This window comes from Zeugodacus cucurbitae, chromosome 6 (genome assembly GCF_028554725.1).
Source record: "Zeugodacus cucurbitae isolate PBARC_wt_2022May chromosome 6, idZeuCucr1.2, whole genome shotgun sequence".
Taxonomy (NCBI): Eukaryota; Metazoa; Arthropoda; class Insecta; order Diptera; family Tephritidae; genus Zeugodacus; species Zeugodacus cucurbitae.
The window spans coordinates 31,223,418-31,239,743 of record NC_071671.1 but is presented as its reverse complement, the minus strand read 5'-3'; the positions used below and the strand labels follow the sequence as shown (position 1 = coordinate 31,239,743).

At 35.3% G+C, this 16,326-nt stretch overlaps 1 protein-coding gene and 2 long non-coding RNA genes across 5 annotated transcripts in view; 2 read left to right on the top strand and 1 right to left on the bottom strand.

Annotated features, from left to right (window-relative positions):
• The first annotated feature begins 885 nt into the window (after positions 1–885).
• LOC128922885 (uncharacterized) lies at positions 886–8,638 on the top strand. The gene is made up of 2 exons (XR_008472080.1): positions 886–1,166; positions 7,859–8,638. It is a non-coding gene; the product is annotated as an uncharacterized LOC128922885 (long non-coding RNA).
• On the top strand, positions 1,173–3,873 carry LOC128922883 (uncharacterized). The gene is made up of 4 exons (XR_008472077.1): positions 1,173–1,374; positions 1,463–1,653; positions 2,263–2,408; positions 2,467–3,873. It is a non-coding gene; the product is annotated as an uncharacterized LOC128922883 (long non-coding RNA).
• An 89-nt stretch (positions 8,639–8,727) lies between the features above and the next one.
• The window catches only part of LOC105220252 (LIM domain-binding protein 2), an 18,804-nt gene continuing 11,205 nt past the window's right edge, over positions 8,728–16,326 (bottom strand). For 2 of the 3 annotated variants that reach the window (XM_011196679.3, XM_029045712.2), the window contains one exon: positions 8,728–10,745. In XM_011196679.3, the coding sequence (XP_011194981.1) occupies positions 8,978–10,717 (1,740 nt within the window). In that variant the 5' untranslated portion in view covers positions 10,718–10,745 and the 3' untranslated portion in view covers positions 8,728–8,977. Of the gene's footprint in view, positions 10,746–13,516; positions 13,536–16,326 lie in introns of those variants that run through there. The other variant, XM_054235270.1, reaches the window with a different exon arrangement.

The window sequence follows — 16,326 nt, the reverse complement described above, 5'->3', positions numbered from 1 at the left end:
GTACAAAAAACGAACTATTACATCATTTATTTCTGTGGGATTCTTAGTGGTAGCTCGTCATTTTGACTGTCAGCTGTTCGTAGCCCATGATCTGGCTTTATTGCCAACATCAAAAATGAGTTCATGGGCTCTCTCAACAAGCAAAAGAGAAGAGTTTCGTATCATATTATCCATGGCTGTTTCGAAAACGACTGAACGATAGAGCGAAAGCGTACGTGTGACTTGAGTCGGCACAATTGTGCTATGCAGTGCCGACCACTGCTCTAAACTCGATCAAAAAAATTCAGTTTGCTTGCAGAGGTTGAGCGAGCAGCATGGTTAATATGATACGAAACTCTTCTATTTTGCTTGTTGAGAGAGCCCATGAACTCATTTTTGATGTTGGCAACAAAGCCAGATCATGGGCTACTGAAAAGCTGGCAGTCAAAATGACGAGCTACCACTAAGAATCCCACAGAAATACATGATGTAATAGTTCGTTTTTTGTACTATAAGTTTATTTGTGATTTTTGAATTACTATCATTATGTAAATCCAATCCATCCACCATTATGTAAATCAATCACATAACACCTGCATCAATGCATATGTAAGTGCGCGCATCGGCTGCTGTTAACACAAACTTCAACGTTCGATATCTCGTAAACGGAGCGAGATATCAATTTTTTTTACTTAATAAAAAGTGTTTATTTTGGGCTAATTTACCTAAAAGTGAATTCAAATCTTGGCGCCCCAGAATCTAAAATCTCCCCGTTTAATTTCACGCACAAAAAGTGACATTAATGACGGTATTCTGCTTGTCACGTTTGTCTCATGTCTCTATTTGTCACAATTGCGAACTGGCGACCCTGTTAGTCAGGAAGTATCATTTTGGTATTCTGGTTGATATATTTTAGTTGATTAGAGATGAGTGCATGTTCACAATGATAATTTATGAATTGATTGCACGCAATTAGTTTTTTTTTAACAAAATTTCAGCAGAAAAATTTCTTGTCAATAATTGGATAATACTATTATTGAAAATAATACTGAAATAGTTTATAATAAATGTGTAATATATGCATTTTATCTGAATCAATTGTTAAGTAAATATGAAATATGTTAACAACCTAACAATCGACTAACACATGTTCTCATCCTTACATTTGAGCATAATGGCAATCGAAGGTAAATAATTGTAAAAAATACAAATTCATTATTTTATGATTATTATATATTTTGGATATATATATATATATATATATATATATATACATACATATTTGTGTGTTTGGAAATCGAAAGAATTTCCTAAACGTATTTTCTTCATATAAAAAGTCATCTTCTTTGTTGCGCAAAATAGCCAGATTGCGCCTACGAGTGTAGCTAAACATAGGTACTTTGTTATCCATTATAGCAAAATTACAAATATTAATACATTATCTCTCTTCTTCTCGTTTTCTTTTCATTATAATATATATAAGGCCAATTGCATCAACCATTATTGTGCTCTTGTTTTTCTGTGACCTGGTTTAAAGCACATCACAAATTAGAGACTGATATTGCTCAAATAGAGATGAGACAAACTCGCCAGAATACCGAAAAGTCACCTCAGATTCCTCTCTATTAGAGACTTGAGACTGCTCGCAGAAAACCGGCATAAACCTAATATCTGGTGTGTAAATGATTTGTGTTCGATGCAGGGGCGAACGCAGGGGGGGGGGGGGTTTGGTGTGTGAAAGTAATTGAATTTTTAAATAATAGAATTTAATTCTACATAGTCATTTGAAAAATTGTAATTTGTTGTTTTAAAAGCAATCTTTCAGCCGACGATGTATTAATATGTAAAATAAATGAATACATTAGTCACTAACAGCGTTGCCGTTTTGATACAATGGTATCTTCTAAATTTTGTGATTTGATACTTTTTTGTTCACAAACGGCCTATTTTGATACTTTTCTGCTGATAGAATTTAATTTTTTGAAACTATGAAAATGTTAAACTAAAAACAAACCTATTGTATCTGGATAGTATTAAAAAGTTGTGGGAATGTGGGCCAATTAAAAAACCCAGAAAAATATAAACTAGACTTTGCCTTATAACTCTGTGGCTGCTGAACTGGATTGTTTTTGATTTAAGGGGAATTGTGAGTCGAAAATGGACTTCTTTTGAAAATTAGTTCTGAACTGAAAAGTCACCAATAAGGTTTCAATTATTTTTTTTAGAGTTTATTGTTAATCATAATACAGGAAAAATTTGAAAAATTTTTATTATGACTTTCAGTTTTCGTTCCATGAGCAAACTGTTGTGAAATAAATTTAAATTAAAAAAAATTATGCTGTTTGCAAAAAAATACTTGAGTGTCTTAACTTAACCGCTGATGTAGAAGATCCCGATGATTTCGTTGCTGAATTTAGAATGTGGAAAAGGTTAAAAATCTTTTCTTCAGATTATATTTTCTAACTAAAATTTTGAATATATTTTCAGGAACTGGTTAAATCAAACAAAGAGATCCAAAACTTTTTTAGACGCGTTGAATTGTTGCGATGCAAAAATTTTCAAAACAGTGCATCGTTTTTTAAAGATTGGAGCAATAATCCCTATATCTGTCGCTTCAAGTGAACGCTCGTTTTCCTCACTTCGCAGGCTTAAAACATATTTAAGAAATAAAACTGGAGAAGCACGCCTGAACGGAATGGCTCTCTTGAATATCCATAGAGATATAGACGTGACGGAGGAAGATATTTTAAATGTTATGGCCCAAATTAAAAGAAGATTAGACTTCAATTTCTGAATAAACTAATGAAACATTGTCTTTTTACCTAAAACTTCCCCCAAATTTTTTTCCTGCGTTCGCCACTGGTTCGATGTAGCAGCGTTTGCATCCATAGTTCTGGATTTGCTTGCAGCACATATTCCTATCCCTTCGAGAGTTCTTCGCTGCTACCATAAGTGACAAGGATGCGTACCTTTAATGCGCCGTATGAGATTTGAAATATCTGTATTGAAAATTAATTAGAATTTAAGGCAAGACAATATTATTATATTCAATAATTATTTACGTTTCGCCCTTGATGTTGACCAAAGATCTATGATCTTTGTTGGCGAAGCTTCTATTGCGTGCTTCGAATTGACAGTGAGATGAAGTATGTATTACTGTATCTTCCTCTTCAATTCCATCTTGTGGCTTTAGAAAACATATATTTTCGTTTTACTTATTTAAAAATGCGTGGTTCAATAATTTAAACTTTAATTAGTCTGATTTAAAACTGATTTAAATGAAACACGCAAAATAATACTTCACAAGCAGCCATGATAAATGTAGCTCAAAACAAAACTTGTTCAATCAAACACACGAGAACTTTTGTTGTTTCTTTCTCTCATTCGGAGTGCTGTACGAGAGAAGAGTTAGTTAAATGTTTATGCACATTTTACCCCTTGTTGTATGTGTGTATGTAGTGGTGTTATTGAAATTTCTTTGAATGTGTTGGAGTTTCAGTACCCACGACTTGCTGGGTTTTTAGTATAGTATATCACCATTTGTAGCCCTTGAGGGTTGGTCAGAGTTAGCTTCCCCATTGCAACTCAGGATGCTGCTTGCAAAAAGTTATATAATGTTGCAGCTGCTCCTGAGTTGTTCTTTCAACATTTGTACGTCTAAAAGTAAATGAAATACATTTACATTAAAATTATTGAATTTGAAAAATTACTTTTAATAATAATTAAATTTCTTTTTTTTTTTAAACAGCTGTTTGACAGCAAAATGCTTTTCAAATCACGTGGTGACTTTTTTAAACTTTTTTCTTATGAAGTTCGAATCAGAATAGCTTCACAAAATATGCCTCACAAGAATTCCCTCAAAATTTTCTTCTCACCTCTGTTATGAGGTTTTTTCAGAAGAGGGCTGTATTTGATTACCTCTTAAGATTAAAAGGCTTACATCACCGCCATCCAAGAAATGCGATGGACGAGACAAGGACGGAAGAAGGTGGGTATAATCCTTTATAAATTGGAGGTGGAATTCGTGGTGGAAGAAAATCCATCAAGCAACGAAGCAGTCTCCTGATCGAAACACGCGTAACCAAATCGATAATGTTGTGATAAACGGAAGGTTCTACTGTGAACTGAGTAGGTTGTTGGAAAGTAAAGTCCTCTCTCGACTCAAACTTTACCAGACGCTCATTATTCCCGTCATGCTTTATGGTGAATTACCGTGAACGATTTCGATATCGATCGAGAAAGATTTTGCGGAAGATGTATGGTCCTTTGCACATTAGCAACGGCGAATATCGAAGACGATGGAACGATAAGCTGTACAAGTTATACGATGATTATACTATATAGTTATAGACCTGGTTTCACTTGGGACATACATATTTGCAACTGGCAGCAAATAAAAAGAATGAGAAATGAATGACGCGCTCTTATAGATTCGTATATAATTCATGTTTTGAGCGTGTCCACCAATTTCGTGTGATATCACACCGTTAGACCTTTTCTATAGGCATATGCAAAGCCTAAAGTCTATGCGTGCAATCCCACTTCAATACCAGTCGTGGAACAAAACATCACGAGTGTCATTCGCCGGTTACCAGTCGAAATGCTTGAACGACTCAACGAATGTTAAAGTCAACGGAGATAATAATACTCGGGGGTTCTCGAGGTCGCTGATTATGATGATTATTATGATGTCACTTTTCAAAAATTAAAAATGACGAACCAAAATGGTGGACATATTTCAAAAATTATCCATATTTCTTGGGTCATTTTTAATTTTGAAAAATCGACACCGGATTCGTAATCAGCGACCCGAAAACCCCCGTATAATGAGTTTCGAGTGAATCCGATGCAGTTTTAAAAAGCTTCATTCCTGCGGGGACTTAGCAACAATATATTTCTTCATTAACAACATCAAACTGGATACCTTTTGTAAATTAAGAGGATTCCTCAAGTTCAGAAATCGAAAACATGAATATTTTGTTCTCTGTCATATGACCATTTTAACAATTAACTATTACAACATAAATAATTTTGACTGTATAAACTCTGAAGCTTAACATACATAAGAGAAATCAATAAAACTCACATTGTTCCGCCTCAAGGGGTTTTTTGGGGTACATATATAAATGGTACTCCTATACCACATCACAATAATGCTAAATACCTAGGAATCACCCTAGATGCAAAGCTTCGCTGGAAAGAGCATGCCAAGAAAAAAAGATGCGAGCTTCGGTAGGTGGTCGGTAGGAGATCCACGCTTTCAATCGCAAGCAAGCTGTTTATATATAATCAAGTACTAAAACCAATTTGGGCATATGGAGCTCAACTATGGGGTTGTTCAACTCAAAACTGTATTGCCTGCATTCAGCGCTTCCAAAATAAGGTACTAAGAAGTATAGTTAATGCTCCTTGGTATATTAGATCTGCTGACCTTCACCGTGATCTTGGTGTGAATTCAGTAGTGAACGAAATAACCAAACTTGCAAAGACTCACGAAATGAGGCTTATACAGCATGTAATTGAAGAGGCATCCAGACTCATAGGTACTGCTGAACGAGAAAACCGACTGAAACATAAGAGGCCTTCAGACTTAGCAAGGCAACTGTAGCAGCAAATGAATTTTTCTAACATTTAGCTTTTAATTATTATCAATCACCAATTCGGTTTTTTTTCAATTATGTAGACTTATGTATTGTGCAAGCTTACATTTACTTTTTTGTTATGAGCTGTGCACGTGTTCATTCAGTAGGCATTCTCCGCAGAGTGGAATTATCAAAATCGGTAGCGCGAAAATAGTTATACTGAGTGGTTATACAAAAAGTGTTATAAAACATAAAAATAATTATTTTATTTTAAAACAAAGTAAAGAAATAAAGATAAGAGAGTAATTTAAAAAGTGAACCAGGATATCTGAACTAAAAAAATGTTACCTCCGCCCATTTTAATTCGGGCACGATAAGGTTAATCAATAAATTGCAGGAGTATAAAATTTTCGGTTACACCCGAATTTAGCCCCTCCTTACTTTTATATTCGTTTTTACTTTTTTTTTTACTGTCCAGGTTCGTCGAGAAAGGTCTTTACTGTTATTGCCTACTCCGGCCAAAGTAGCACCTGTTTGTGTCGATTTTGCGTCCTGAATTCTTTGGACATCAGAGACCAGATTATATCCTTGTTTCCTACATGGAAATGCTTCGGTTACCGTATCTTTTCAAAAAAAAAATTCGAGCATGTACTAATTTCGTCATCTTTCTTTTTACGTCTGCAAATGCGTCTCAACTCTAGGTATCTATCCCACCCCGAACATGTTGTGGTCGTTCGCAACGTTGCAAGATAGCCAAACGCCAAACATAGCAAGATAGCCACGAAACGGTAATCCTCATGGTACCATCTAATTTTTTTCGTTGCCGAAATCCAATTGATTCGGTTGCATTGGTAAGCAGTGAGTTTGAGATGCCGTTTCACATTTCCCTTATAACGAGATGGTCGTGTGTGCTCTCAGAGAGCAGAAGTGCAAGAAGAGAGAAGAAGTGCAACTGCTCGGTTGTAGCTTTTCGACGTCGAACCTTCCTTGTGTTTGTTGACGGACATTCTTTGCTGCACAGAGGTGGGTTTGTATCCTCTATAGTATATAATTGGTGCACGCACGTCCATTTATGACAACATGATCGATTGGATTGCGCATGTTTCGATCATGAGCCAGTCGTATTGAACTTTCTTGTATCTTGTCTGGTACTACATGCAACCATATTTCGGACGATTTTGAAGTAGTGCTCCTAGCGCTTATTCAAGGTATCTTTGGTCACATCTTTCTTTCTCTTTCGTCGGGGCGTGGGCGCAAATAAGTGATATGTTGAAGAACCGCGATTTGATGCCGATTGTGGCAGACGTTCATCCACCGAAGAGAATGCTAGGACTCGATGGCGGAGTCTCTCTCCTACCTCGGATCCCACACCGTATTTGTTCTTCTTTATATGGCCGCTGTAGTAGATGTCACAAGGATCCACTTTCCGTTCAAGTCCCGTCCATCACATTTCTTGAATGGCGGTGATGTCAGCAAGAATCGTTCCTGGCAATTCTCAATTGAATGACAATCAGGAACTTTCTCCATCCTCCGACATCTGACTTCTTATTACACGATAAACCTTCAATGGGTTCCAGACCACAGTGATATTCCACGTAACTGCAAAGCAGATAAACTAGCCATATTAGGCACTTACAAATGGATCCCAGTAAAGAATATATATGCATGCCATTGGCCAGTTGTAGACACTTAATTAATAAACTGGTCATATATTGGGCTGAATCCAGGTGGAAAGAATCTGACTTGCGCAACAAGCAGTCCTGATTATAATAAAGGCCGGACGTGCCGGCTATTGCAATTTAAAAGGAAGGACATAAGAACTCTAGTAGGAGTGCTAACTTTTGTCTGATAGGAAGACACGCCGACAAAGATGACATTGTAGTGTAAGGGGATTCTAGTCCCACGTAATCTGACATCCACTGTACCTACCTACCTAACGAACCAACATTCATAAGTATTTTTTTTTTACATACATATTGTTATTAGTATTTTTAATATTTCAAACTTTTTATTTTTAATGGAGACTATAGTTTCAATATTTTAAATATATTTATATAAAGTGGAACTTCTCTAACTCGAGTCACCACAATCCACAAAAAAATTTCGAGTTAGAGAAGCTTCGAGTTGTAGAAATTTTCATTAACATATACATTTAAAAAAATAATTGTAAAATATAAATTTATACACATTTTTAGTTATTTACTTCGCATAAAGTTTTAGTCAAATACGTTAAAATATGTATTCTCTAATTTTGTTTGTTGCACTTTGCTCTTGACGTCTGTATCCCCTTGTTATAGCTCTTGCACATGGGTCAACTCCTGTTGCGGCAATTATTAGTTTATAAGAGAAGGGGCGACGAAGAGAGAAGAATCGCGCCAAGTGTGTGTTCGGCAACACGCTTTGTGTTTTTATTCGTAACAGCTCGCTGCTATGTAAGTTTTGCATTTGCGTACATTTTAAAATTATTGTATACAATATATTTTAAAATTTGCATTTATAATTTTATTTTGTATGTAATTTACAAATGCATATAGTAATATGCATAATATAATAAAAATATGTTAGAAAATAGAAAATAACGATAAAAATTAGTTAATGAAACATATTTCTTGTTTGGAAACGATGCGTACAAGTTGAAAAAAGAATATGAAAGAGAATGAAAGAAAAACACGAACAGAGTTGTCGAACACTAATTGATCGAGTGAACGCAATGGGCGACAGCAAAAGAGAATCTCCCACAAAATATTCTCCACAATTAAAGACATTGTAAAACACATTTTTTAATACATTATATTTTATTGTATTTCAACTTTATGTTATAATAAATGTGTAGAACGTATAAATTTCATGTATATCCGATTACTTGGAATTAATTCAATTAATTTTTAATTCCAATTAATTATAATTTCCAATTAATTATAATTGAATGAAATGCGTGTATTAAAAAATAAAAACATATTTGATTCTACCACAAACTAAAATTATAGTTAATTGCGAGCTTTTGCATTTCGTCTAATACTATGTTCGGACCGACATTGAAAATGTGTTTTCATAGCACAAATATGTCTCTATCAATTCTCTTTAAGAATCATCGTTGCGCAAGATGTTTAACTGACTTTTCAAAGCCAATTCCTTCATTATTAAATTTTCTTGTCGTGATTCTATAAAATACGATCATTAATAATAATTATAAGCAAATATTAAAGATTCTACAATATACCATTCCCATTGCTCAAAATTTAAACAAACAAATAAATTCGTGAACTCTCGATGAAAATGCATCGAAAACACATGATGTCGGTCAGAACGACTTTGGTTCCACAATCCACAAGTTATGTTTTCAAAATGTTTTCAATGTCGGTCCGAACGTAGTATTACGAAGTGAATATAATAATAGTATTTGCACACTGCGGAATCTATTGCGAAACTATTGGACTTTTTTTGTCTATTTCAGATATATTGGAACTATTCTGCTGTACAGAAGCGTTGCTAGGACTAGAAGGGATATTTCCTGTGCGATCCATATTCCATGGATTTGATCCTGATATTGGGGAGTCTGCGTGGCCAAATCCTGAATGATTTTCATGCTCCACAGCATTAGTTCCATCATATTGAGTATTCTCTAATCTTGTAATTAATCTTTCATCTTCTTCACCAAACTCACCACCCATTAATGTTGGTTCACCTACAACCATTACATCTTGTGAAGATAACGAAAAATTTGGACCTGACGGAGATCTCTTTTGATTGGTAACCGGAGGCGTTCCTGCATTTGCCGCTCCTCCTGAATTAGATCCTTTCCGTTTACGTCTTTTATTCGCAGGTCTTTGTGGATCTTTTTTTCCTGGAGGAGCCACCATTCGTTGCCACTTTTGAAACAATGTGGTTTTTAAACAGTCCCGTGGACTGAGCGCATATGCCTTATGCCTAGACATCAATTCTTGCATTGGCTCCAGTATAACACATAATCGAAGATAATTCAGAGTAGAATTTGTAATTCCTGCCCTTGTAATATTCTTTGTTATTTGATCCAATAGCATTGGATCAGGTGGTATCGAAGTTCCTATAACAGACCGAGGAATAAGTTCCCTATGGCCTTTAATTGTCATATGCCATGATCTTATTCGCATATAATCATCATATACAAATTCCAGTATAAGTCTTGCGTCAGCACATACTTTAGTAAAAAATGGCTTACCATGTTGCGTTATTACTGTGCATTGGTCACAATCTAGAGTAATAGTTGTATTATGAAATGACTCTTTTGCATGTTTAAGCTGGAAGTATAAGTCAGATACTCCTCCTTCATAGATGCTGCGAAAGAATCGTGGTATTAATGTTCGACCAATAGTATATCTTTTTGGACCGTCTTCCAAACAAAACAATATTGTTAACCGTGCATCATCTTCAAAGAACTCAGTGGTAAAGGAATCCCACCAACAGTTATCGCTTTCATCTGTACGTTGCTGAAGCCGTTTATTCAATTCGAAAACGCGATGTTCAGTATGACTAAAATAAGAATTATGTCTTCTAAAGCCTTGCTCCATACGGTCTATTTGTTGGGAGCTTCCCATCATTGGGTGGCTGCCTGCATGACTAAATGGAGAAGTAGTTGATAGAGTGCCGAATTGGCTTCCAAAAACTTGCGAAGAAAAGTGGCTGCCCTGCCCTGAATTAAAAGGAGTTCCTGCATTTGATGGTCTGTTAAATTGATTTAAATTCGAAGAGGGAGAACCAAACGGACCTCCAACTGGACCATTAAACGATCCCGAACTCGCAGACTGAGTATATGAACCACCAATGCCTTGTTGTACAACTGGTCCTGGTGTAGAAGAACCAGATGGAGCAGGCGAAGACGTATACTGAGGAGTATTAGAACCAGCAGGATTCGAATTTTGAAATATTATAGACTGATTACCGGCAGGAGAAGACTGACCTCCCTGAGGATATTGACTGTTACTAGAATTATATGCAATACTGTTTTGTGGAAATACACTTTGATTTGATCCATCGGAGTTCAAATTAGTGTTGTTAGAATTGTTTAGAAGTGTTGAGTTTTCGGATACGCTTATGTTTTTCCAATTACTGTCATCCATGCCTGATTGAGACGCCATTGTTGTAACAGTATTAATTCCACGGCGATTCATTCCCAACATTATTCCTTTTGCATAGAATTCATTGATACTTAAATTGAAAGAATAAAACCATTACATAATTTGTTATTTAAGTGTATAATAAAGACCAAATTCTACCAGAAATAGAAAATAAAAATATAACGAGAACACCAACAGCTCAAATGATTAAAAAATAAGATAATTATTATAAACAAAAAATAAAAGTTAATGATTTTTCGTTTTTATATATGTAATGTATCTTTTTTATTTATGGGACAAAACAAAAATTACAAAATTGTATATAAGAAATATAAATATGTAAGTAAAATTATATACACAGAATAAAATATCGAGTTTAGAAAAATATTATTTGGATTTATTCACGTTTGACATGTCCAAAAGCACTTTATAAAAATGTTTCGAGAATAAACGTTAAATTACAGTTTTTTGGTTGAACCGCTCAATAGCATCGGTCAACCGAGAGATAGCAAAAAGGAAAAGTGAATGAAATGTGAATGCAAACTTTGAGAAATGACAAACGAGAATAGAAAAATGAACGGTGCCGCTGATATTACGGGACCGCTTATAAAGCGAATATGCTGAATTGGTTACGTTGGCAACGATGTTGCAAAAGTATCAAATTCAACATTAGGATATTTCACTTGTATATATTGAGATTAACACGGATTAACGGAAACTAAACAGATTCGTGGTGATCCGCTAAATATCCACCAAGGTGTTTTTTTTTAATTTCAATTATTTCACAAATTTGGAATGCAAGTGCACTTTTAAGCATCTAACCTGTCTCTACCTAATGCGAAATGCAACAGCTCTCAATTTTCTTTAATATTTATAATTTTTATACTCTCTCAACAAAGTTTTGAAAGTATTTTAGTTTTGTTCATATAACGGTTATTTGTAAGTCATAGAACTAAAACGAGAAAACTAAACGAGACGAGTTGAGTCCGTCCGTCCGTCACTTGAGTAAAAATTAAGATATCTTGATGAAACTTGGTATACATGTTCCTTGAGACCGTGAGAGGGTCGCTATTGAATGGGCGAAATCGGACCACCGCCACATTCACAAAAAGTCGAAAACCGAAAACACAAAAATTGTCATAACTAAGCCATAAATAAAGTTATAAAAGTATTATTTTGTTTAAAGGACCGCACTAGGAAGGGGCATATTTGGATGTATTTTTTTGGGGGAAGTGAAAACTAAATTTAAATTGCAGAAACACTAAATTTTACTGAAGAAATGACAGAAAGCTGCACCAAGATTTTTTTAATATATAAATCGCCCACTAATGGACCAAAAACCATATTTCAGAAACTACTCGATCGATTTCAATGAAATTCGGTCCGTAATATATTCTTCACATCCTGATTACACGTATGAAATGTGGGCGGTTCGCAACCACGCCAAATTCCCATATAACTCAATTTTGTCGAAATCGGACTATAACCTTTCAGGGTCCCTGATATCAAACACGAAGAACTCAATACCGAAAATATCGGTAAATTTCTCAGATATTTTAATTAACCTGTATAATACAACTTCCGATGGGCATTATTCCACATATATCGGTTAATATGTAAGATATCTTAGCAAAATTAAGTGAGCATATATTCTTGGATAAAGTGTACCTTGGTGGTGAAAATGAGAGTATAAAATGTTCGGTTGCACCCGAACTTAGCTACTCCGTACATGTTTTTATATACGTTTATGATATTTTTCGACTTGTTCTTCCTTTATTATTATTTTTTTCGCTTTGGAAACAAACGTCCACTTTTTGTAAATATTTTATACTCTCTCAAGATGTTGCACAGATTACGAGTATAAGAATTGTTCAACTAATGGTTGTTTGAAACACCCAAAACTAAACGGGATGTGCAAGTAATAACTTGTGTGAAAATTTGGATATTTTAATGAAATTTTATTCATGAATTCTTATGAGTGAAGTGAAAAGTAATGAGGGGTATCTGTGGTAATATACCACATAATAAATATACTTGATTACATGATTAATGTCCCAACTGTCTCTGACGCGGTAGAGGATTACGTCGAAGTCTTTATGAGATACAAAACACTGGAGCGCCTCTGCCATCGATGGAAGGAGCTTGTTTTCATTTAATGATCAGTAAGGATATGTAAATATATGATATGAAGTAATGTTATTGTTTATCAAAATATATTTAGCCATAAACTATGTTTTGCAAATATACAGATCACCCATAGAAACATATAAATTAGTGATTGCTATCAATGTAGTCATGTTTTCATGTTTGGGCCTACTAAAGAAATTCTATAAATTTATTTTAACCGAAAGTTTTGATATTTTAAAAAAGTTTTACAGAAATGTTATGGGTAAATATTTCATTCTTCTATACTCTCCAACTGAACAATATTCAAAATGTTAGTTCATAGTAAATGACCACTAACTACAATAACAAAAAAAACTAAACTACATATTAATATTTTGTATAAGAACCAGAGAGCTGCAACGGGTATATCATTTTCGTGCACACTCGAATGTCCACTCTGATTTTGTTTGATCAAAGTTTTCGGTATGAATACACGTATTGATCGTTTGGAGACATGTTCAAAACGAACGAGCCTTTCGCGACACTCGAAACACAAGCATATATGCTTGTTTTAACAGAGTGCCGAGTTGACACTCGTTTGTGAACGAGCTGGCACTCTAACCCGATCGTATTGAATGTGATCGAGTCACACACGAGTGTGCACAAAATTTCAGAATATGTATGTATGTAATTGGCAGTCATGCTATTATTGCGTAGTGATTGTCAACGATTATTGGTTTTGTTTGTTTTGTTTACTTTTTATAATTCATAATGACAACGATAGAAAATTCGGGTTGTGAGAACATTTCCAATGGCACAAACACCTTATCTGGTCTACACCTGAAATTTGTGATTTAAAAAAAATTAAAATATTTAAGTGCAATGAAATGTTTTTTATTTATGATTTATGAATTAATAAATAAAATAAGTTTTGAGTGAATTCTATTCTTAAATTGAATTATTATTTTATAATATGTACTATGTACGTCTAATATTCAAATTATTCAACCAAAAAAGCTAAGACAGAACGCGACATCCCGACGCCAACAAACATACATACATATGTGTGTACGTATGTTTATCTATTATTTTTTGGTCTTCGAGTGCCACTCGAGTGTTTCGATCACAATCAACACGTGCACGACACACCCGAAAATATAATATACATAAAATCCGAGTTTGCTGCTTGCACTCGAAAATAGGACCGTCGTGATTGTTCGTTTGCGTTATTTTCGCTTCGGGTTCCAAACTCGATCGAACACGTGTTTGAAGAGTGTTTCGACACACTCGTACCGAATTTAAGCTAGTGTGATTGAACACACTCGAACATACCCGAAGCTGCTCTCTGATAAGAACTCTAAGTTCTTATAAACTTTTAACGTACAGTGGTGAGCAAAACTGTTGGGATGTTCACTACTTTTGAATTTTAAGTGCTGGAATTGTTTTACGACAGCTCAAATATTATAAAATTTTCAGGATGAGTTTATTACGTATTGTATGATATATATAACAATTTAGAAAGCTATTTATTAACAAACACAACAGAGAAATACAAAAAAAAACTAAAACAAACTCATACATTAAAATTTTGCCTGTAAGGATTAAATGGCCTCAAATTAAATTTTTTATATTTGGTATAAAGTCTATAAGTTACTTCTAGACGTTTGGTGATTTCTAGACGTCTCTGCGTATTTTCAAATAAATTTTAAATATTTTCCTTTGATAAGCTTCTCCATTCTATTTCTAATCTGCTTATAGCTCCTCCATTTTGCTCGGCACTGTTCGGTAATTGGTAATCTCCTCATTAACTTTATGTTGACCATTGGAGTAGTTGATATCGTTTATATTTGAGTCAGCGAGTAATAATTATTGCAATGTTCTTCGGGTCGTTATCCTGTTGGAAAGTTATCTCTTCCGCTAAATAATACACTTGACCCTAAAATCAGATAGATTTGACTGTAAACTATTCTAGTAGTCTTCTTTTTTTATAACTCTAAAAATTTTGACTAACGGGCCAATGTTACACCAAGTGAAGCACTTTCACACCATGAAACCATTGAAAGTTTTCATGTGGTGAACGCCAGTAGTATGGTTTACTCCGCCATAGCCGGTTCCAAGCCCGTGTTGTAAAAGGAAGAGGGCAGGGAGAAGCACTCCGAATGGCTTCTAGTAAGCGTCGCGTGAAGTAGGAGATAAAGCGAACAATGTCCTATGGAAAGCTTCGTCCCCCTTTCGCAAAAGGTAAAAATTCAACCTATAAAGTGAGCGAAGGTAATAACAAAATGATTATTACGCCGATGTTTAGGAACAAATAAAAAAATTGGTACAAATATTTGGCTGAACTATGTCGCCTATTAGGCAAACTTGCAGTTACAGACCAGTGGAGCTCCGAGTCAGCCATTGACTTAGAAGTGGGAAATCTAACACAATGTATTATTAGTGCATTTGAAAAAGCTTGTCGTCTTCGAACGGCGAGTTCTACCATCAACAAATCTTGGATGAATAGGGAACTAAAGTCTTCGAAGAAATTCTCGCAGGGCCTTCAACAAGGCCAAGAGGTTCGATAGCGCAAAAGCAGCAAAACGTAACTCGTGGCGCTTGTTCTCTGAACAAGTCGATAGTGTAAGCGAAGCAGCAAAAATTAAAAGATTTTTATCTAAGGATCACATGCAGACCGCTCTAATGGTAGATAGCCAAGGTCGCAGGGCTTTAGACATGAAGGATTCAATAAAAATCTTATTAGATACACACTTCCTACAATCCACGACGGGCAGTCCGCAGCCTTTAGTACAATCTACTCAGGTTGACGACCACGTGTTCATTCCGGAAATGGTGATCAGGGCTTTTAGGAGTTTTAAACCTCTCAAAGCAGCAGGCACTGATGGTATATTTCCCGCCCTATTACAATACATAAACTTCCCCTTGCCAAAATCTAATAGTCCGATTAGTGCAACCTCCTTCGTACTAACAAGTATGGAAAGAATCTGGGACGATTTAATTAAACAACAAATTCCACCCAAGCGTTTGGCCTTCAAACAGAATGCGTAAGTCAAAGGTAAATTAGTTGATACCGCTCTACACGAAGTAGTCGGGACCATCGAGAAATCTTTTGAGAAGAAAGTGCAACCTCCTTCGTACTTACAAGTATGGAAAGAATCTGTGACGATTTAATTAAACAACAAATTCCACCCAAGCGTTTGGCCTTCAACAGAATGCGAATGTCAAAGGTAAATTGGTTGATACCGCTCTACACGAAGCAGTCGGGACCATCGATAAATCTTTTGAGAAGAAAGAGTTCAGACTCGCGGCTTTTATAACTCCAACACCGCTGCATTGATCTCGTCTGTTGCTTCATTCGACATCAACAAGAACATACAGATTTGGTTGAGTCGCATGCTCAGTAACAGACGAGCCATTTACGATGAGGAAGGAATAAAAATCTCTCACCAGATCACTTGTGGAACCCCGCGAGGAGGAATCCTGTCCCCCTTGCTCTGGGTCACTCTGATCAACAAACTGATACTCCTACTTGGCAGGGAGAATTAAAATGTCGTCGGTTATGCGGA